The following is a 24,291-nucleotide window of genomic DNA, read 5'->3' as shown; positions in this document are numbered from 1 at the left end:
TTTGGGCATCAGTATGCTTTCCTTTATTATAAAGCAGATTTTACCATCATCAAAATGGTTTTACTGAAATTTATTTAAAACTATTATATTTGCCCAAAACTCTTACTCTTTTACCAGTAAAACAAAAAACAAAAACAATATAGAAACATTCTGATTTATGAAAAGAAACTCACAAGGTGAAAAATTTGTCACAGTTAAGCCACAAGGTAGATAAGCTATATATGAATAATGAGTTGAGTTTCACCTAGAAGAAAGCTTATACATGCAAATATGTGTGTCTATGCATGTGCAAATTATGTATATGCTTATCTATGTATGCATGTGCATATGTATGCATACATGTAGAAAGGGTTTGGTGATGAGAAATTGCACCTTTTCTGTCATGAAATATTAATATTTTCATTAGTAGTACTTTAATTTCTGCATATTTTGTGGACCATTCTGTAGAAAACAAAGTAAGACATAATTTAAAATGTATATGGTAAAATGGTATAAATATCAGCACAAAAAATGTAATGCTAAAAAAAACTAATACTAATTACTGTAATACTTTTTCTTCATTCCTTTCAAGAAATATGCGAACACCCCCAAAAAAGAAACTGCAGAAAATCAATTTATATTGATATGTGATATGGATGTCCATATACCATGAAAAATACATTAAAAATTATAAATACTTCTAAAAAGTCATAAATTATTTTATGCTCAAAAGTTCAGTCAGATTTTGAAAATGGTACTTAACAGAAGATTCTTCCTTCATAAAAAAACAAGAAACATGAGAAATCAGCATATCTCAAGTCTCTTCTATTCAAGTGATGCACACTGCCTATCTTATTCAGAGCTAGATGAGAACAGGATAATTTTTCTCACTCTTCAGTATGGCTTACCAATGGATTAGTTAATATGACTCAAAGTCAAAACAAATACAAAACAAATACATGTATCTCAGTCTATTTTTTTCCATTTTCCTTTTTTTTCTGTTGATACTAAATTTTCCCATATACGTTTATCAACTACATATGTTCAATCAACCAAAACCCTGGGTCTGATAATCTATAAAATATTATTTAAAACATAGAAACACAGCTATTAGCTCTATCTAATATTCACTTAAGCAAATATTTATTTATTTATTTTAATTTTATTATATTATGTTAATCACCATACATTACATCATTAGTTTTTGATGTAGTGTTCCATGATTCATTGTTTGCGTATAACACCCAGTGCTCCATGCAGAATGTGCCCTTTTTAATACCCATCACCAGGCTAACCCATCTCCCCACCCCCCTCCCATCTAGAACCCTCAGTTTGTTTCTCAGAGTCCATAGTCTCTCATGGTTCATCTGCAAATATTTATTTTTAAAACATAAACTTCAAAATACCACTAGTATGTCATTATTTCATTTTAATGCTATCATAAGAGCAACAGTGTCACATAGTAGTTAGGAAATGAGGTTCAGGGGTCAGATTGCCTGGATCTAAATCCTGACTCTGCCACTTTGCAGGAATATGACCTTGAGTAGGAGCTTAAGCTTCTTAAGTGCTTCACCTTCCTCATCTACTTGACAGGGTTATTGCAAAGATTAAATGAATTCATGTATTGAATACTTAGAATAGTGACTGGATATAGGGCACTCTGTTAGCTATTATTATGTCATGAGCTTCTCTCTGTCTGATAAATATGATATTTTTGACAAATTAGTGTATTAAAAACCTTTTTGAAAATTAAACTAAGCCAGTCTTACCAGGGTTTGGAAGCCTCTTTATCGCAATCTTTTTTTCCTCATTTTTTTAACGGGAGATAAATTGTAGTTCAACAAATGATCACACACACACGCAAAGCCCAAACCATCTTTATTGTAATTGGATGCACCAAGTATGGCAAATTTAAATGTTAACATCCATTTCATGGATAATTTTGATTTTTTCAAGGTTTATGAATCCATCATAAAAATTAATTTCCCAAGAAAGTTCACAAATATATCTCAGTCTGTATGTCATTTTTTTATTGCTTGTCTTTTAGTACATTTGGCTTGACTTATATTATTAGTGAAATAAAAAATATTTTTTTAGAATTATAAAATGCAGATTCCACAAATAAACACTCTAGATAATAATAGTGAAATCACATGAAGTACAGCAAAAAAGAAATAATATTAAAGGGGGGATTGGATGTGAATGTTTCAGACTACAGGCTAATATCAATGTCCCTAGCTAGGTCCATCCAGGTTGGTTCTCACTCAGAGAAATTAGCTGTTATAGCATTCATTGCACATATTAAGTCAAAAATGTGAAGACATAGCAAAATTCCCTAAGATTCCCTTAATAACATATTACAACTCATTCTTAAAAATAATTTCTATTTTTAAATGGTCCTACTTCAGGAGGTAATATCTTTTGTAAGGTTATTATAGTCAATGTAAAGTAGAAATTTCTTTTGTACCAGACTTAAAAAGGAAGAGTCTCTGGTTCTAATAGTGTAGAATTTAGCAAACAAAACTGTTTAATTATTTATATCATTATGATTGCATTGCACTTGATGTTTCTGTTCCACATCTTCCTTCCCCATGCATCTTTCCTGCTTTTCCTTCTCAAGTACATAACCAGAAGTACAAACGGTGTATGGAGGCAGGAGAACCTGTTTTACATATGACTTTCCCTTTTGGGTCTTATTAAGACCCTAACTGAGTCTAATTACCAGTCAATACTGCTTTAAATGAATGCTTTTATTAATTGAAACACAGATTGCAAAGTCATTTGTTTTAAAATTTTGCACAAATAAATCTATGTCCTGCTGAATGCGCTTGGGTATATTTGAAAACTGGATGAAGTGACTTGTATCAGCTAAAAATAATGGGCACGATAAAGTTCAGAAACCGAAATCAGTAATCTAAGATATGTATCTAAGAATGAAAGACGTTCTGACATAATCATATCTAATTCACTTATTACTGACTACATATTCTGTAATGCAATTATTATATGATTTTTCCACTATCTAAGCTCTCCTACTTAGTATTTTAAGAATTTAACAAACAATAAATATCATGATGAAAGTACAGTGATTATAAACATGTGAAGATTTTTATTTTAAAATAATTAGATTCTTACCCTGATCGAAGGCCTTTCCTGGACTCCAAGTGTGGAAATAATCATCCTGAGGAGGAAAATAATGTGAATTGAGTGTATATGAGTAATTAAATTGTAAAGATTCATATAAAATCTAGAATAAAATATGAAATACAGAAGCTGAATACAAACCTCTACTTCCTGTAATGGCAAGCAGCAAATTATAAAATAAATAAATAAATAAATAAATAAATAATAAAAAATAAAAAAAGGAACAAGAGAAAAACAGTAGTTATCAAAAAGGAACACATTGTTTACATGTTATAGAAATGTTTTTCAATAAATGTGTTCATTTTCATTGCAAGTCAATGTTTACTATAATAATTTAATTATATTCGATTGCCACCTCACCTAAATATTATAATGTAATACTTTCAATCGCAATTCAATGTGCAAGAAACATGCAGTTAATTACCCTAAGCTAATAAGCTATAAAAGTATCTTACCAGTTTCTAGTTACACAACTTCATTTTCCACTAGTACAATAGTAAATGGAACCATCAATACAGCAGCAAAAATACCAAGTGAGTCTGCTCTAGCTCATATAGTATAAATTGACTTTATGTAAATCTGTCTCATGATAATGGAATATATAAGGAGTTCATCAAAATGCAACTGGAAGTTTGAAAAAAATTCACACCTAATTAAATCTTGCCTAAAGTTTAAATCTTTGATATGGAAAAGAATCATTACAATATACTTACTATATATACATGTAGTAAATACGACTATATAACACTAAGATGAGGCAATGCATACTTAGATTTTTTAAAAAGCAAAACACATTGACTAAATCTATTGTATTTACTGGTTTACCGCTCTAAAAGCCTTGTAGATGAACTGCATACATATCATATTTTATGGTAGATAAAATAAATTTAGCTGTTCAAATTAATAAGCTATATCATATTTTATGGTCAATAAAACACACTTAACTGTTGAAATTAATAAGCTATTTTCACTATAGTAAGAAAGGGCAGTACATCATGGTGAGGCTCCTTGACTAAACATTTCCTAACTCCACACTCTTAAACCCGCTGAAGTCAGTGTGTTGGAAATCTACAAAACCCAGGGAATCTAAAAAGGTCAAGTAGAGAATCTAAAAAGGTCAATCTTCTTTCTAACCTCTTTGCTAAAACTTCCTTTTGTACAAAGAAGAAAATGTAGCACCTTTTAATTATGGAAATAAATACACTTCCTAACTTATTCAAAAATTTTAAATTTTTAAAAAGCAAAACTTTTCCTTATTGTGACTAATCACTCATCACCACATTCTGCATTCCCACCTTACCAATTTTAAATGAAAGAAAAAGAAGAAAAAAAAAACTTCAGAAATCATCTCTGTCAATCTTTTATTTAGGTTGAGATAGGGTTATGTTAAGACAGTGGCATGTTATGGCAGTCTACCCTGACAGGTTCTGCAATAAATTACCTAGGATCAGAGGAAGGGAAGAAAACATCACTGGATAATTAAATAAATACTGATTGCTTAGGCTTTCTTTAAAATATCTTTGTAAAAAATTTATAGAATGATAGAATTCTTAGAAAATTAAGCTTCCAAATTAAATTCCTCCACTCCAGTCTCAAAACTTTGGCTGAGGACCATAATACATTCATTTAATGACTTTTATTTTTTTTTAATTACATCTTAACTATGTGGGGATGATGACTAGTACTCATTCAAAGCATGGAGAGGAGTTGGAATTTCTCCCTGAAGCATAACAAAATAAAACAAGACAAAACACAAAACAAAACTAAACTAAACTAGACAATGAGAATGAGTGGTGGATTTGGAGAACCTAAATTTAAGTCTGACTTTACCACTTATTAGCTGTATTACTTTAGAAAATGATGTAAACCTGGGCACCTGCGTGGCTCAGTCAGTTAAGCATCACCTTCGGTTCAGGTCATGATCCCAGGATCCTGGGATGAGTCCCGCGTCTGGCTCACTGCTCTGTGGGGAGTATGCTTCTCCCTCTCCCTCTGCCCCTCTCCCTGCCACTCCCCCCTACTCATGTTCACTTGCTCACTCTCTCACTCTTTCAAATAAATAAATAAATAAATCTTTAAAGAAAAAAAAAGAAAGGAAATGATGCAAACCTCAGATCCTGTGACTAAAGTTGGGGGCAAAAAAATACCTGCCTATCTGACAAAGGTGCTGGGGGGATTAGTTATTTAAAAAATGTAAATATCTGCACAATATCTGACATAAAGGAGCTGCTAAAGCACACTTGCTGATCGGAAGCACCAGGTTCATCTCTGTTAGTATCTCTGAGCAACATCACCATTTCATTACTGCTAACAAAGTCCTTTAGTTTTTCTGGTTGCTTAGAAAGAACTATGAACTCCTCATAACATTTTTGAAACTGAATGCCCTCCAAAATATCGAACATTAGATGCAGTGAACTTTTTTTAAAGCCTACCTTTATGATTGTAGTTAGTGCAAGAAGGCAAATTTTCTACTACCACTTCAGACTCTTCTGAAGTTGTACAGCTATCAGGGACATCCCCCAAGAAGGTGTGGGTAAGTTTTCACTGCTGTAGTTACTCCATCCATATAAATACCAAATAAAAGTAGAAGAAGGAATAAATGTGAGAGTGACATCATTAGCACTGAAGCTAACAATGTGAAAACAACATGTTTGATACAACACACAGTGTTTGAAATACCCAACATCTGTACAGATGAGCAGGAATTAAGTGGAAATAGATAGATAGATGATAGATAGATGATTGATAGATAGATGATAGATGATAGATAGATGATAGATAGATAGATAGATAGATAGATAGATAGATAGATAGATAGATGATAGATAGATAGAGGCAAAATATAGCCTCAACCATATTTAAATAACTTCCTTCAGAATAACACAATCATCACACCTGTCAGAATGGTTAAAATCAAAAACACAAAAAACAACAAGTGTTGGAGAAGATGTGAAAGATGTGAAGATAAGGGCATCCTCATACATTGTTGGTGGGCATGCAAACTGGTGCAGCCACTGTGGAAAGATTTAAAAAGAGAACTACCCTACAATCCAGTAATTGCACTACTGAGTATTTACCCAAATAATACAAAACCACTAATTTGAAAAGATATATGCACCTCTATGTTTACTGCAGTATTATCTACAATAGCCAAATTATGGAAGCAACCCAAGTGACCACGGATAGATGAATGGATAAAGAAGATGTGGAATACATATATACAATGGAATACTAGTCAGTCATAAAAAAAAATTAAATCATGCCATTTGCAACAACACAGATGGAGCTAGAGAGTATAATGTGAAGCGAATAGGTCAATAAGAGAAAGACAAATATCATACAATTTCACTCATATGTAGAATTTAAGATTCAAAACAAACGAACAAAGGAAAAAAAAGAAAGACAAATTAAGAAACAGACACTTAACTACAGAGAACAAACTGATGGTTACCAGAGGGGAGGTGGAGGGGGGAAATAGGTGAAGGGGATTAAGAGTACACATCATGATGAGCACTGAGTAATGTATAGAGTTGTTGAATCACTATATTGTACACCTGAAACTAATAACACTGTATGTTAACTATACTGGAATTAAAATTAAAAACTTAATAAAAAAAAGTAACCAGTGTTATCTCATTTGAAGTACGCCATTTTCTAAGATTGCTTTACAAATAAGAAATACAAATCTTGGGGGAAATAAAGAATAACACACTCATGCTAGGTTAGTTTGGGGCCATAGCTATCTAAAAATTTATAATCATAATGTAAACCATGAAACTAGTTCTTTTGGATAAGTCAAGAGCAATGTCAATGTCTGGCCATTGTGGAGATCTGACACAGTTTAGAAAAGCAGAGTAATTAGCCTATCAACTATTTTTAGATATTTTTCTTTGTGTTCTCACATCACCAGACTTTTTTTTTTTTTCTGAAAATGGTTTTGCCTCATTAAATCTAGGAATTTTGCCAGAATAAGAGATAAAAGTATTTTCATGTAGGTGTTCACTAAGGCACAATTCCTTTTGTCTCAGAAAGCTTTGTGTGAATATTTGTTGTTCTCAAACTTCAGTTTAGGTCAAAAATAAGCCAACCTGGAATTGAGAAAACAAGTGCAAGAAATGCCCGCAGAGAAATTCAGGCTCAGAAGACACAAACATATAGGGAATTAGGGAGAATGTTTCGGGCCCCTAGTCCTCTTCACGGGAGGAGAGCCTGGGCCAGAAGTCCCACACTCAAGGATTCCATTTATTCCTGAGGAGCAAGTAAATCAGTAAAAGGTTTATATTTAGGGGAAACATAAAAGACAGGAAGATCCCTAATTTTTAACCTTTCAACAACAATTTTGTTTTTTGATTTAAATCTCTAGAATCAAAGCAAAGGTAAGTATAATAAGCTATTGCTTCAATTATTGACAAAAACTTGGTTAGCCTTTTTATATGTACACAAAAGTGAAGACCCTATGATGATACTCATGTGAATCTATGTTGAGGAATAGAAAGTTAAATTTCCTAGGATTTCTGTATTTTGTGATTATGTTCCCCAAACCTTCTTGCACAAAACATCAGAATTTCCCTACTAACATTAAGTCTTATTGCTTCCTGTGTTTCTTTTTTTTTAAAGATTTTATTTATTTATTTGAGAGAGAGAGAATAAGAGAGAGAGAGAGACAGAGCACGTGAGAGAAGAGAGGGTCAGAGGGAGAAGCAGACTCTCCGCTGAGCAGGGAGCCCGCGGGACTCAATGTGGGACTCCAGGATCATGACCTGAGCCAAAGGCAGTCGCTTAACCAACTGAGCCACCCGCTTCCTGTGTTTCAATAGCTAAGCCAAATCATGAAGCACTGCTAGTTTTATAAGCTAAAAAATAGCGATGGAAATCTGCTTTTTTTTTTGAAATATGTTATATATTACGACAAACTCATTTACACATTTCACTGTATGATAGGAAGAATGCCTTGTCTGATAGTTAGGCCAGTCTATTTCACAAAAGGGGAAAGCTCCCTGTACAGAAATACTTACATGATTAGATCACAAGATAGAGTAAATAAGTTTTGTCTAGATATAAAGGAATTATCTATTTGAGACAAACTATCTGCTTCAGGCCCCAAAATGTCACATTTATTACCCAAGTACCACTCATTTTTCCAAGTGATGTTGTAGGAGCCTGAAAGAATTCATTTATAACACTTTGGTGAGCCCTTTATTTTTCAGAAAGCACTTTATGCTCCCTGACTCACCACAGATTAAACACATAAATAAAATGAATTGTGCAAAAGGGCAGTGCCATTGAGCGAATTCCTCAATTGTCTCTGAACATCTCTGCAAATTGAAGTTAAACTCCCTCAGAATATATATGGTCACTTTTACATTGATATACAAAACTTGTAATTCCTTAATATCAGGGAAAGACACAAAAAATACATTGTCTTAATAAATAAAGTAAGGACTTTAAAATATTGGGAATCTTCATTATAACTATAAGGACACTAACACACATACAGAAATTGAGTAAAACAGTGACTTGAAGTCACTGTTCTCTTATCCCATACCAGGAGCTGTTCTATAAGCATCTGTAAGAGGTAAGTGTTTCTAATAACACTCCTATTTTATAGATGAGGAAAATGAAGCAGAGAGAGACTAAATAATCTACTCAAGCTTATACAGCAGGTTAGAAATACAGGTGGGACTTGAACCCCAGAAGTAGGGCCCAGGGCCTGTAGGCTTAAACATTTCTCCATACCACAAATCAGCAACTATGGCCCATGGGCCAGTCCCCACCTGTTTATAACTGAAGTGTTATTGGAACACAGTCACAACAATCTTTTTACACCTTGTCTATGTCTGCTCAGATGCTTACATAGCAGAGTGGAGTAGTTACGACTGAGACCATAGGCCAAAAAGTTGGAAGTCCTGCCAAGCTGGTCTTATACTGAGAAAGACCCCTGTACTACTATCCTATACGGTGCTACCCCCCATAAAAGAACATTTATTTGAAAATGAGAAAACAATGTTCAATGGAATACCTATTTCCGCATAGAGAAACAAAATTTTTTGAAGGAAGAAAAAGTGTTTACGGTGTTTAATGTTCCGGATCTATGTGATTCAATCCTCAAATCGTAAAGCTTATAAATTTTCCAACTACTTCATTTCCTCCTTCTGACCATAAATATATCCTCTAGCTTTGGATATAATCTACAGGTGAGTGGGCCATATTTTCAGCACAAGAAATCAAGACATATAATTTAGAACCAAGTAAAAATGATTCTCAAAATCTTTATGATATGCTATATTAAAAAAGTGTTTTAGGAGTAGGTTACAAATGTGGTATTCTATATGACATCATGATCCTCAATTTAAAGTGGAAACCAAGGGATAAATTAAGGTAAAATGCCTGCAGGTATCATAAAAGTGTTTCTAATTCTAGAACACTTCCCAGATTAGTAAATCAAAACTATAGTCATTGTACTTATTGGAGCAAATTGTAAAATATTAATAGTAAAATAGTAGCCAATAATGCAAATAATAAAGTATTATTTCCCTATTTATTTCATACCCTTTTTGTATTTATAACAGCACTTTGAGTGTTCATAATTGGTAATTAAAAGAACTACTTAACTAAATATTGAATATAGCACAAATATTACAATTGTTCATCATATCAAATGTAAATAAGAAGCACCTGGGTGGCCCAGTCGTTAAGCGTCTGCCTTCGGCTCAGGTCATGATCCCAGGGTCCTGGGATTGAGGCCTGCATTGGGCTCCCTGCTCGGCGGGAAGCTTGCTTCTCCCTCTCCCACTCCCCCTGCTTGTGTTCCCTCTCTAGCTATGTCTCTCTCTGTCAAATAAATAAATAAAACCTTTAAAAAATGTAAATAAAAATAAATTTATATAATATGAAAATGTTAAACACATATTATGTCTGATATAAATCCTTAGCATATTTAGTCAATGAAAATGTAGTACTATTCAAAATATAAGGTAAATACTGTGTAAAATAAAGAAAAGTTAATCATAAATGAAAGCAAATTATTATTTTTAGAATGTGCTATCTTAAGAAACAAAATGTATTAGTTATTTCATTATTGAATCAAGAATCTATTTCTGTGCTTTTTTCCCTCTCTCACAGCAAAAAAATAAGCTCTTCAGACTAAGTAGTAGGAAGAATATATTTATAAGTTAACTCCAGTTACTTCAACTGGGTCCTTTATCATGGTTGATACCTGTGAATACATTTTTGAAAATATCTATTTTAAACACAAATTGGAAGCTGTTTTTCTCACTTTGAATTTTCATTATTGTTTTGAAGGCAATTTTTTATTTGGTTTTACTATTATTATTATCACTTGATTTCATCATATATACATGGAGATTCTAATGCATAGTGGCTAGTATCTATAGTAAGAGTGTTTATATTCATAGCTCACTGGTTTGCAAAATCTTGGATCTAAAGTATGACTTATCTGGCCCTACCAGCTTTGCTTTGTGACTATTATCTTCTCTTCCCTTTTCAGCATTATAGAGAAAGAAAACTTTCTAAAAAAAATGAAGCTTTGCTCAATTTAAAAATATAGTGCTATGTATATATCTTGGGGTTTGTCCCAATATTTAAGTTTTAGATTTCAGATGTCTTAAAACACTGATGTAACAATAATACCATCAAAAAGTCAACACAGTAGTTTTTAAAAAATAGCCCAATATACCGGAAAGTTACAGTCAGTAGTCAAAGATTATATGGAAGATGGTGGCTAAAAAACAGTCCCCAGGAATCCACTTGATTCCCTGTGCACTGGTAGTAGATGAAATACCTCCTCTCCTCTTCTTAAACAAGGCCATATTGACTGTCTATGGCTGCATACTAAAGTATGCCACAATTTAGTGGCTGTTTATTCTGACAGCTTCCAGAGGTCAAGAATCTTTCACAAGGCTGCAGTCAGAGTGTCAACCAAGGCTGCCTTCTCTTCTGAAGGTCTGACCAAAGGAGGATCATCTGAACTTTCACATAGTTTTTTGCCAAGTTTTCTTTCTTTCCTAACTTTTGGACCGAGTGCTTCAGCGAGAGATATCTAATAGAGAAGGTAGCCTCTTTAAAGCTAATTTCAGAATGGCGTCCCATCACTGTTGTACTACTTTATTTCTTGGAAGTGAGTCACTAAATCCAGCTCAAAGACTAGGTACGGGCATCACTGGGGGCAGTCTTGAGGTTCTATACCACAGTGGGGTGCTGGAAACTTTTTTTCATTTGACACTTCATTATTCTATTGTCAACATTTTCAAGAAAAGGGACTTCAAATCTCATTCATTCTTTAATTTCAGAATTCAGTAAACCTCATTGTGTATGCCTGTTCTATATAGCAGTGCTTCAAAAACTATCTTCAGTAAAGAATCAGTTTTATTTTTCCAAATCTACTACAGAACAAGTCTTTTGTAAAAGAGAACAAGATGAATTGCTTGAAAAATGAAATAAAAATAGACACATAAAATATGAACCCAAATTCATTACTATTAGAGTTAATATAATTTTTTTTCCTCTCAAATTGCTATGGCATTTTTTTCAATCCTTACTCCCAATTTCTGTACCTCTTCCACACAGACTGTAGACCAGCATCCACCTGTGGACCATACCTCACAGCACTGATTGATATAATATGGGGGATGGTTAGACATATGTCTCCTAAACTTCATGCATCTAGGTTTGCAGTTTTTTTCTGATAAAATGGTGTGAATCCAGTGAATAATAAAATGCCACAACTCCAAATGTCTGAAAATTTTTATCTAATTTGCTAGTTGTAAAAAATTATATTACAATAATATTTTCCTTATGACAAAGAAGAGAGATAAAATCAATAATATTTTGCTTCTAATTTGCAAGTGATTTAGGACACACATCAGTTCATTCTCTCTTGCCTTAGACTATAGTTTTCAAAAAGCAAAAACTATCAACAAATGTAATCATGGGAAAATGTGTTTGCACATTAAAACTTACATTAAAATAAATCACAGTAAAATTTTATGACACAGGTAATCTTATAAAGAATCATGCAGTTTATAGCTCTAATTATAATAAACTACACACAATAGAAAACTTTAAATCACCCTTAAACTACACATGATAGAAACCAATACAAAAATTATAATCTGCATGACTGCTAATAGACTTTTTTACAATAAGCAATCTATAGAATAAACAAATTTTTAAGAGAGCACAAACTGCTTTTATGAGGTGTCTGCTAATTAAGTAAGTTCATGCCTCACTGTGAGACTTTTTATCCACTAAGCACACTAATAGATAAAATATATAATTAGGAAGTCAGAAAAGGGTGACTTCAGATATCAGCAGCCAAAAATTACAAACTTTAAATTTAGTCTTTTTAATAACTTAGATTGCTGTTTTACACCCTTTTAGCACCCAACCAGCAAAAATCAAATTACCAGAGTTATATCAAGTCCACACATAAGAGATTGAAGTAAAATCTGACACTTACATGTAAAAGTAGCTCAAATCACCAGAACATTTTTAAGAGAACAAGATTCCACTTAGAATAATCTGATGTAAAACAAGAAATACTATATTACAGATGTTTTACGTTTAAGAGAAAGTTTTACACATCTGAGATATAGAATATACAATTCTGCTTCCTTTTTCCTTTTTCTGAATGTACACAAAAACGAACAACTTTTTAACATGGCTCAATGGTAATGTTTAACAAATAATGTCTAGTTTTATTGGTGATCTGGGCTCCTCATTTGTCCTTTAATAAGGCCCAAAGTAAGTTTTAAATAGCATGGAAGAAAAAATTAATATTAGTAACCACTGTAATATATTTCATATATTTGGTTTCATCTTTTATTACACTTAATTATTGTATTAAGCCCATTTATAAAAGGAAGAGAGAAAAAAATGGAAAGAAATAAGGAAGTAAGGAGATAAGGGAGGGAGAGAGAGAGGGGAGGAAAGGTGTTTTTAGGCAAATGTTCATGTAACACTTTTTACGTGCCAGGTACCATGGTAGATGGTACATGGTACATGGTAGATTGGCCACTAGAAGATGAAAAGACATAGATATAGTCTCTCTTCTCATGTAATTTACAGTCTATAAAGACACAGTCATGGTAGGAACATAGTGTATACAAAGTGTTAAATCTGTTTCATCCTGATATAATCAGGGTCAGAGTACATAGCCTGAGAACTGCAGCTTGAAAAAGGGCAAACAGAGATGTGTCATGCAGAAGCACCAGCAAATTAAAAGACATGTAGGTAGACACAAGAAAGCACAGAGAAGTCAGAAAACTGCAAGTAGTTTCAGAATATGGGATCATAATGTAAGTGTGTATCTATGTGTGCCAGAATCACTAATCATAATTGTGTGTGTGTGTGTGTGTGTGTGTATGCAGGTGTAGGAGGATCAGGTATGTTAGAAAGGAATGGTGATGGGGTGGGTGGTATAGAATAGATACGGTGGCTAGGCAGATAGGTAAATTCATAACCAAAAATTCAGATTTTCTACTGCAAGATATATATTTTCCCTTTACTTGCAGATTCAAAGCCAGTCTAAATGTCTTAAGGTTGTCACATGGCTTCCAGAAACATTACGACATTGGTATATTTGCATGAGTCCTTAATACCTACACAAAGTCCAGAATCATAGACTAATAACAATAAATTCACCACAATTTCTAATAAAGTAATTACTCTATACCAGTCATTCTTTAAACATTGTAATTACCCTGTGATATAGGTATAATTCTTTACCTCAATTTACAGATGAAGAAAGGCTATGAGACTCGTCTCCCAGCCAGGGACAAACCCAAACCACCTGCTTCTGGAGTCCATTCTCTTAAACACTTTTATTATGCTTCCATTTCCTAAGTTTTAATTTTGTTAGTTAATTTCCAAATGCAAGTAGCAATCTGTCATGCAAAATAATTTAGGAATTCCAACCTAATAATAAATAAATCAGTGAGCAAAATAATTTAAGTTGGAATTCCTAAATTATTTGTGTTCGTTGATTTATTTATTATTCTCCAGTTCTAAGGAAGAAGGTAAAATCAGTGAATAAAATAAAGCGTCATTGTCTTCCTAGAGTTTAGAGTCTGACATTGGTGCTATTACATATTACAGTTCTATATAATGTTTATGAATAATAAAGAGATTCTATAATCATTGGAAAGATACCTTTTTTAAAAATTTATTGTATTTTGATATTTACACTGTATTCTTTGTTTCTCCAAATGGCATTTGGGCAAATGTGAGGGAAAAAAAAAAAAAAGAAAAATCTACCCTAGTTTTCATAAGAGTATGTGTGCAGAAATCTTAGGTGCAAGCTCAAAAATACTGTCAAATATAAATATGAAACTTTTGTGAATGTCTGAAGTACATTTTAAAAACACAAAACTAAACCTTGTTGCTTTCTTCTACAAAATGTGCTAGTTTGCAAAACTTTCAAAACTATTAATGACTTTTCAAAGCTTCACACAAAATTGTTTTGTCAGTATCCATTCATGAGGAACGACCTATATCCCTTGATGGAACCTAATTTATGTCCCTTGCTGTGTTTTCTTTGAACATTATTGGATTTAATTATCTGGAATAAACTGTTCCTCTTGACAAGAAATACTGCTTCTTGGTTTTATTCCATGTCTGTAGAAATTTAGAAGCAAGATCCAACATGGAGGGAAAGGGGGGGGTAGACTAAACAAACCGAGAAAATAGATGTCCACAGAACATGGTGAAAAGAGCCATTTCCTTAGTTTTAATCAGTGATTAGATGCCAAGAACACATAGGAAAAAAATCAAATGCAATAGCCAGTTTCTCTGTGTTGTGTGATTAATATTGCCAGTCAATTGAATCTTGTAAGCAGTTGAGAATGTTGTTAATTACAGTCCGGGGGGAAGCAAATTCAATATCAAACACTTTTAAGCAAAAGTAAATAGGATTTTATGGTGCTGGCAACAGGAATGTGTTTCGAGCAGTGCTGAGTTACTTCATACGTTAGCATAGCTGTTCATGGACTTAGTGATATGATATATAAAACGTACTCTAATGTAGGTATTACATTAGATCAGAACTGTGTTTGTCAGCTTCACGGTAAGATATATGTCCTATAAAGATAAAAGGGTTCAGACAGTTGAAAAAGCAGTGAATAGTTAAAAATCTCTGTAACGAAAAAGGTAAGAAAATCTCTCTGGCGGGAAGCAGGTAATCCCTCACTTAGAAGGGCTCTTGCAAATGCGTCGATGGCAAATTCTCCTTCTACAAATGTTCTCCACTCCTACAATTTCTTCAACCTGATTATTCATGTTTTCACCCTTAGATATAACCATATTTGTCCCTAATAGTCAATTTCTTATGGTAAGATATTCCACATTCTTAAGTGGGAAGGGGCAGTTTCCTACCAGTGTCGTCCCAATCTAGGGACATATGTTCTGTTGTACTAGGAGCCACGGAAGTGAGAGATAGTTTAACGAGGTCAAGTGACCCTGGGAATGCCACCTGCAAACAAGTTTCTAACACTCCCAGTAATTTGTTATTCGGATTGATAAACTCTCATTTTATATTGCAAATGTCCCCTGAGTGCATGCAATCAGTCATTCCTAAAAAGCAATTACAGTAATGTTAGTAGTACTAGATTCTCAGTAATGGGAATGACCTTTCCTCCCATGCCTGCACCAAAGGGAAATATAAAGGGCAAGGGAATTTTCAAAGTCATTTTAGGAGAGCAGAGCCCTGGAAAGAAGTCTACGCAGAGTGTTTGGAAATCTATAGGGCAGCTTGAGGGGATTGGGTTAAGTGTGAGATATAGAAGCATAAGTGAAATGGCAAAAATCTATCATCTGCCATGCAATTTTGTCTCCGATTTTGGAAATAAAACCATAATATTTACCTCCACCTACCTGACACCTAAAAACAAGTTGTGATTACTTCCTGTCAGTAAGGATAGGCTGAAGCACCCACATGGAAAATCGAAAGGAGTCATTGTGATTGCTGTATTCTATGCCACTTCTTGTCTTGATGATGAAACACTATCTTCTAGGCAATTTTAGGAAGCTCACCCCATAAATTCCTGTTCCTGCCACTGTTCAGGCTTTTGGGGCAACACGGTACAGCAGAAAGTTTAGGAATAATATAGCCATGGATAAAACGTCTAGTTCCACAATTAACTAGTGAAGTATACTAAAAAAAAAGCTACACAATTTTAGCTTCAATTTCTTCAAATGAAAAACTCTGGATGATATCACCCTTACAGGGCTTTTGTGGATATTAAATAATGGAACATGAAAATATACCAAGCTCAGTTTCTGGCATTTAATGAGCTCTCAAATGAATAAAGCTTTACTGTTTTCTTTTGGACTCCCAAATAATTTTAAAATTAAAAATTGTCAGCACTCCCCTGACAATGAAAGTTAATACTTTCATAGCTTCAACTTGTAGTTCATTCATTCACTCACTCACTCACTCACTCACTCATACATGGAATTGTAATTTGGTATATTAATATGTAAGATGTTAATGTCTAGCTAATATGGAAAAAAAGACATTATACTATATAGAGCCCCCACTCCCCAAAAAACTTTTGTTTAAAAAACAAACAAGAGCGGGCGCCTGGGTGGCTCAGATGGTTGGGCGTCTGCCTTCGGCTCAGGTCACGATCCCGGAGTCCTGGGATCGAGTCCCACATCGGGCTCCCTGCTCCTTGGGAGCCTGCTTCTCCCTCTGCCTCTCTCTCTCTCTCTGTCTCTCATGAATAAATAAATAAAAAATCTTTAAAAAAATAAAAAATAAATAAAAAACAAACAAGAGCAGAAAAGTTCTTTCACCACAGTTTCATGTTCTGTCAAATAACTCTCCCTCTGGAGAATGTGAATGGGGACTGTATGAAAAACTAAATATTTGGAAGCAGGAACACCAGTGGGAATACCTGAAAGAGAGAGGCAATGACAGAGCCAAAGTTAGAAGAAAGCCAAAAGGATGCATAAGTAAAACATATGACTAATACGAAGTTTTGAAAGCAAAAGGATACGTACTGAATAAAGCAGTGGGATCAGAGAAAGAGCAGAATTGAGTCATATTAAAAGATAGAAAAACAAAACAAAACAGAAATTGAGCAGCTCCTGTCTCATCCTGAATGACATTCCTTTCCAACCACCCTTCCTAAAGACGAAATGTAGTATGGTTCTTGCTCTTCCCATTAATTCCCTGTGTGTCTTTCTTATCAATACATGCATCTCCATATTCAATATCTAATACTTAAGGTACCAGAGGGAATTTCTATCCTAACAAACAAAAGTCTAATAGATAAATCATCTGAATGTAATTTAATTTAAAGTACTTTGGTAAGAATAGTCTGAATCACAGTTAACTTAAGTTTGTATAAACTCTGGGGGTGATTAATTAGAATTTGAATTACCCTAAACAAGAATCAACATTGTAGGGACAGCTGTGGACTCACTGCAGATTTTGGGATGAAAATCTACATAAGATAGTTCATTAATTTACCATATGATATTCATATGCCAGATAGAAACTGCATGAGCCCTGGGGTGCCTGGGTGGTACAGGTCAGGTCGATTGGGGGTCCTACTCTTGGTTTTGGCTCAGGTCATGGTCTGGGGTCATGGAATCCAGCCCCACATCAGGCTCCTGTGCTCAGTGCAGAATCTGCTTGCATTTCTCTCTCCCTCTACCCCTGCCCCTGCTCACTCTCTCACACACTCTCTCAAAAATAAACTTTTTTTTTTTTTTTTTTTTTTTTTTTAAGAACGGGGCCTGGGATGACTCAGGCAGTTAAGTGTCCAACTCTTGGTTTGGGCCCAGGTCATGATCTCAGGGTCCTGGGATGGAGCCCTTCATCCAGCTCTGCACTCAGCACAGTCTGCTTGTGGATTCTCTCGTTCCTTCTCCCTTTGCCCCTCCCCACACTCATTCTCTTTCTCTCTCTCTCTCTCCCTCTCTCTTAAATAAATAAGTAAATCTTAAAACAAAAGAAGATTTTTTTTTAAAAAGGAAGAAAGAAAGTCCATGAGTCCTAAGGCCCTTGTGAGATCTGTTTGGTTCTGTATATCCTTTCACAGAAGAAGTTGCCCCATATGACCAGAAGATGGGCTGATCTCACCTCCTCATCAGGGTTCTGAAAACTACAGCCCACAGGCCAGAAAAAGGCCCCCTGACTGTTTTGTAAATAAAGTTACATTGGAACACAGCTCATTGGTTTACATATTGTCTTCCAGCTTCTTTGGGGACTTCAACAGCAGAGTTTAGTTGTTGTGACAGAGACCACATCACACAGAAAACCTAATATATATATATATATATATATATACCCATACACACACACACACACCTGGCCCTTCACCGAAAAAAGTTCTGTGAGCTGTGCTTTACATCACTGTGTTCTTCTCAGTGGGAACCTCTCCTGTAAGGAGCTTGTTAGATTCTGAGGATTGAGGATGCAAGGGTTTCCAAGCACATACGAGCAGGTAGTATGACAGTTTTTGTGCCTGCTGACTAAAATGAATTTGGTAAATTTGGCAGAATATGGCTTAAGACTTTTTGTTCTCACCTCTTGGTGAGGTTGAGGGAGCAGTGGCCTCTCTTGCCCTATAATGAGTTCTTAACAGTAGCAACACCAATCCCAAAAGAGTGCCAAGCTAGCAGGGCTTTTTTTTTTTTTTCCATTAAGAGAGAGAGAAGGGAAGAGAGAAGGAGAGAAAGGAAGGAAGGAAGGAAGGAAGGAAGGAAGGAAGGAAGGAAGGAAGGAAGGAAGGAAGGAAGGAAAGGGAAGGAAAGAAAGGACAGTCCTAACATCCAGAAATTACCTGACTTGGTCTCAGTATTATTGCATACTTTCCTGACTTACAGCTAAGGCATACTTTTCTGTTGGATATTAACAATCTCATAAAACATTTTCGTCAAAGTCACTGTACAAACTACAAAATACAAAATATCTTCCTCTTCTGCTAAATGAATGACTGCTACTTCCTTTCTAATTACAGCTTTATCCTCCCTCTAGACTTTTCTCCCTGTAGGTAAGATCTGTTGAGATAGACCATAGAGTTGCCCCCACTTCCTGACAACACCCAATCCAAAGTGAATCTCCACTTCCTTAGACCCTTTCCAGGATTACCCAATCAAAGCCAAATCCTGATCAGTATCTTTATGACACCCTCTTACTAAAATACCCAACAGTTTCCCATGGTGTGTATTCTCCCTTGCTATGATGATAAATAAACCCAATCAGTTCAACTATCAGCATTCCTGACTGTGCTTGGATGAAGCAGACTGGCAGTTTCTTTCTCAGTACCCCCATCTGCAAAATAGCCAAGTATACAACCTGGTGTCTGTATGCAGAGACTGTTAAACTTTGGGAAGTACCATATCACCATTTTGTTTATACAACAAGATCAGCCCTTCATTTCAGATTCACTGTAGTATACTTGTATTCAGGGCAGGCCTAGCTTAGGACTTTTGCTGGTAAAATTGTCCACTTGAAACCCTCTAGTCAAACTGGGTTATGTAATTCAGCAGAGTATTAATGAGTCTGCGTGAATGATGTGAAAAGCCATTAACAAAATGTATATTAAGATTAATTTCAGAAAGATAGTGATAAAAAGAGTAATAGAAATGCATACAAATTCTTGGTTTTCTTTGTTCATATTTTCGTGAATATCACTTATAACATGGGGTTCCAGAAGTTAATTTCTTTCACTGCAGGGCATGTAAACCTAAATTGCTATATTACTTTTTTCAGCTAAAATCATTAAATATTAAATAATGATCCATCACGTGAATTAGGCTGAGTTTTCTATTGATATGAAGTGTCTGTAATTTGGGTGACTGTTTCACAGAGGAGTCAGATGTTTTCCAAGGTCACTTCAAGTATGGAGAACAAATCTTCTGTTTGTGAAATGTGGAACTTATGAAGATTATCGTCGTATGATAATTGGGTTCAAGTTTCATGTGCTGCTAATACACTTGCACAAGAACTCAATACTAGGTTTCTAAATTTTCAGTTAAATTAAAAGTTGTTAAAAGATACAGACAAGAATTATTTGAATATGCTGGAAATTACAATATCTATCAGTCTTCAAAGGGAGGGACAGATAACATTTGTTCTACCATAAGAAACTACGGCATATTGATCTTCCCCTATCATTTTCCTCCTTTTTAATTTTTTCTGTGAAAATTTCCTTTTTTATATATATCTCTCATTTATATTTCTTGCCTCTCTGAGAATAAGCCCATTATTTGTACTCTATGTCACTGCATAGCCCTGAGGTTAGCACATTTACGTCCACTAAAATCTGCATAGAACTTGCATAGTCCAGAAGGATTATCTTGACACTGCTTTTACAATCATCCTTACCTATGTGACTGTGTGACCAAAAATGTCATAATAATTACTAGTATGGCTTTTGGTCTTGAAATTGTCTAAATTCCCTTTCATAGGGAGCAGGAAGTCTTATGGTGACCCATATTAAAAGAGCATAGGGAGTGCCTTAAAGTGCCTACCCTCCTGATAATTCTCTCTACATCTTGGTGTCTTTGGGGAAAGTTAGAATAAAAACAAATATAAATTACATATTTATTCATGGTAATCAACAAATTATAATTTTTAAAGTCCCATACTAAAATGTTAAACTGTGACAGTGAAGTTATAAATACATCAACAATGAGGATAATCATAAATAGGAGCCTATTACATGACAAATATCTTGTAGGTACAAACTGACTGTGGGAGTTTGGTTTGGCAGTGAGGGCCTTATAAATTAAAGAATCTTTTGTTGCCTCTCTCCCCCTCCTTTTGTCCAGGGGGGTCCAGGGTGATTAGTTTATTTGACTGCAAGCTTATATAAGTCAACCATGTGACATGGTTAACAATGACCTCAATAAAAACTCTAATGCAAGGAAGCAAAATGTCAGGATTAAAGGAAGTAATAGCCAAAGTTTCTTCTTCCCTGGTCTCATTGTAGAATCCAGGAAACCTGTCCTATGAAGAATGACTGTATGAATTTAGATGCTTATCTTGAACAAAAGAATTTAAAAGAGAAAGAGGGGCATCTGGGTGGTGCAGTCCATTAAAGTGATTGACTCTTGGTTTTGGCTCATATCAGTGTCAGGGTCCTGAGATCTAGCCCCACATTGGGCTCCGGGCTCAGAATGCAGTCTGTTTGAGTTTCTGCTCCCCTCTCCCTTTGCCCCTCCCCGCCTCTTGCAAACACACACACTCTCTCTCTCTCAAATAAACAAATCTTAAAAAGAGAGAGAGAGAGAAAGAAAAAATGAGGGAGAGAGAAAAAAACCCAAAAGACAGTTTCATTCATTATTAAATTGCTTATCAAACTGGACAGAGCTGTGGCAAGTATGCAGAAAGGTTGTATGGGCTGTTAAAAGGCAAGAGTTAAATTTAGACCAAGACTGCTACATTAAGTTTCAATGTTCTTTCCACAGCCATTTTCAAGATGTATGATGGTTTTAAAATCAAGCAATCCTAAATTGAAACATGTATGTCCTGACTTAATAGTGATTTGACTCAAGACAACTATTTAATCACTGTGTGTCAATTTCCTCATTTGCCAAAAAGTGTCATAGCCAACCTGGAAGACTGAGGTAAAGATTAAATGGGATAATTTATATAAAATTCCAATTACAATGCCTGGCAGAGAGTAGAATTCTTTAATTAGTAGTAGTTGTTGTTGTTGTTGTTGTTGTTGTTGATGTTGATGATATAACTATCACCACATCAATATATGGACCAGAACTAGGATGTCTTAGAAGTTACAGCAAGCCAACTTTGTAATACAAGGAAGAATTTTCTAAACTTTCAGAGCTAATATTATCCTGGTTGCAATTCTAAAACTGTGGATTTTATTACTTATTTAATTAGAGGTTATTTTTCTCTTAATGGAAAAAAAAAGAAATATGATGAAATTTATGCTTTATAAAGATAAATCAATTGACATGGTTGAAGATGCGTCATAGTCAAAAAAGAAGGAATCCATTGTATATACACATTCCAGTGCATAGCATGGACTTTCATTTTGTGTCATATTGTGTCCCCAAAAAATGCCTTCTCTTACTATCTGTACTTGGGGAGACACACTCCATTTTTTAAAGACCCCATACAAATGTCAACTCCTTTGGCATTATGCTAAGTCCTTACTACCTCAAAGTAGAACTGATATATTTTCCCACTACTTTCCCAGAACACAAACTACATTTCATTATGATGTAGATATTTCTGTCAGACACATCATGACATGCAATGTATTATAGAAGCTTCATAAAAAAAAATCCATTGTTAGGATAAATAAATTATTTAGATTACAATGATAATGCAGAAAGGAAGGACAGAGTAGGATATTTGGCCTACCTGGATATTAGAAAGCCTTTAAATTCTCATTGGAAACTTTATTTTTACATTTCTTCACCAATATATACAAGTGATTCTTTTATCTTATTTTATCTATTCATTAACAAATATAATAAAACGGTAAAGTTAATACTGAGTTCATTGGTTTTAATATTTCCCCAAGGACTATAGGAAATACGATACTCTACCATAATAGTACATCAGAAGAATTTAATTTCAGTTCTTGTTTTGTTATTGCAAAATGAGCAACATTAATTACATCATGGTTACATATAATACATTCATTTACTGAAGTGAGACCTAAGGACTCAGTACTCTCCAGTCACTAAAAATCAACCAATAAGACATAACAGAGGTTAAAACAAAAGGATGCTATTGTGGAAGTTGAAATTGATTTTATTTCTGTCATCCTTTTATATATGAAGTAAACAAGAAAGGATCTGCTTTGGAATCAAATAAGTCTGAATACAGTTCCGAGTTTTGTCAACTGTGACAGGCTCTGTAACTTGGAAAGTTACCTTACAATTTCTGATTTGTCATTCTCACAATTATTAAATGGGAATAACAATCATCTTTTTATCTCACAGAATTTTTGTAAGAGTCGATTGTCCTTTATCCTCCCAAGCTCTGAGGAAATGTCATTAAAATTGTCACTATTTTTCCTGTTTAAGATGGAAGGATTCACCTTCCACATATGTTAGTTATCTGCTGTATTGCATCTATATCTAATTTACCAAACTAAAAAGCTCCTAAAGACTAACAACTTTTCATTCTTTTCATATCTTCTACATTCTCTAGCACAATGTCATACACAAACAGTTGATTAAGAAATATTTGATCACTGAATTAGGGAATATATAATAAATAGAAACTATTTCAGGTATGAATTTTAACAACTTCAAAAATTGATATATATTGTGGGTGCTTACTAATAAATGTTCATTGTTGAAATTAACTACCCAGATTACAATAATGATGCAAAAAGGACAGAATGTATTTGACCCACCTACATATATAGGTATATAGTTAAGAAACGTTTTCTTATATTTATCTAGGTAACTTCTCTGCACATCATTTTGTTTATTACTTGTATGATGCATACTCTGATCCAAGGGTATTTGAAGTAACTTAATATCTTAACTCATTTAATAATCATAACAAACCTAGAAGGTATGGTGTTACTATTATGTCCATTCTATGGATGAGAAAATCGCAACATAAAGATTAAATAAATAACAGGTCTAAGATCACAGAGCTTGATTTCAGAGCCAGAATCTGAATGTAGGCAGAAGATCCTCAGTTTCTGCTTTCCTAACCATTATATTATGATGTAATATTAAAAAAAATGTAGCATCACTACCCTATCAAAATACAGAGTGTAATTCTTCTGACTTTTGAAATAAATATATTAAGGTTACTGCAAAAATCACTGATAGGAAATTTACTTTTTCTACTATTAGTGGCAACAGAACCTACTTCATCCACAAATCTTATCCCAAGGCATCTCTGTTCCTTTTCCCTTAGGTGCTTAAACAAATCTTACAACATTTCTCACAAAATAAATGTTGGGAACCATTCAGTCTCATTTAGAACTGTTCAATGGTGATTACATGCCATCTGAGACTGCTCCTGCCATAAATCGCCCCAGGTTATTGACTTTATTTCAAGTTATCATATATAAAGTAAACACCATTATTGACATGGAAGATACTTCATTTTTTCATGTTTCGTTTACTTTCCACATACTAGGGAGCTAAAATGCCATTTCATGATAGAATCCTGGAACACACTGTTTCAGAACATTG

General features: G+C 34.3%; 1 protein-coding gene across 7 annotated transcripts in view; it reads right to left on the bottom strand.

Moving 5' to 3' along the window:
* The window catches only part of SPOCK3 (SPARC (osteonectin), cwcv and kazal like domains proteoglycan 3), a 458,737-nt gene that overhangs the window by 304,224 nt on the left and 130,222 nt on the right, over positions 1-24,291 (bottom strand). For 3 of the 7 annotated variants that reach the window (XM_088019552.1, XM_028104388.1, XM_028104389.1), the window contains exon 2: positions 3,115-3,160. The exons of 2 other annotated variants lie outside the window; for them this stretch is intronic. In XM_088019552.1, the coding sequence (XP_087875678.1) occupies positions 3,115-3,160 (46 nt within the window). Of the gene's footprint in view, positions 1-3,114; positions 3,161-3,264; positions 3,274-10,309; positions 10,322-24,291 lie in introns of all 7 variants that reach the window. 2 more of the 7 variants (XM_088019553.1, XM_028104387.1) reach the window with 2 other exon arrangements.

Source organism: Eumetopias jubatus, unplaced genomic scaffold (genome assembly GCF_037043125.1).
Source record: "Eumetopias jubatus isolate StellerSeaLion01/CBP00866 unplaced genomic scaffold, mEumJub1_p1.0 scaffold_2, whole genome shotgun sequence".
Lineage (NCBI taxonomy): Eukaryota > Metazoa > Chordata > Mammalia > Carnivora > Otariidae > Eumetopias > Eumetopias jubatus.
The sequence above is the reverse complement of the archived record's forward strand: the minus strand, read 5'-3'. Positions and strand labels throughout refer to the sequence as shown.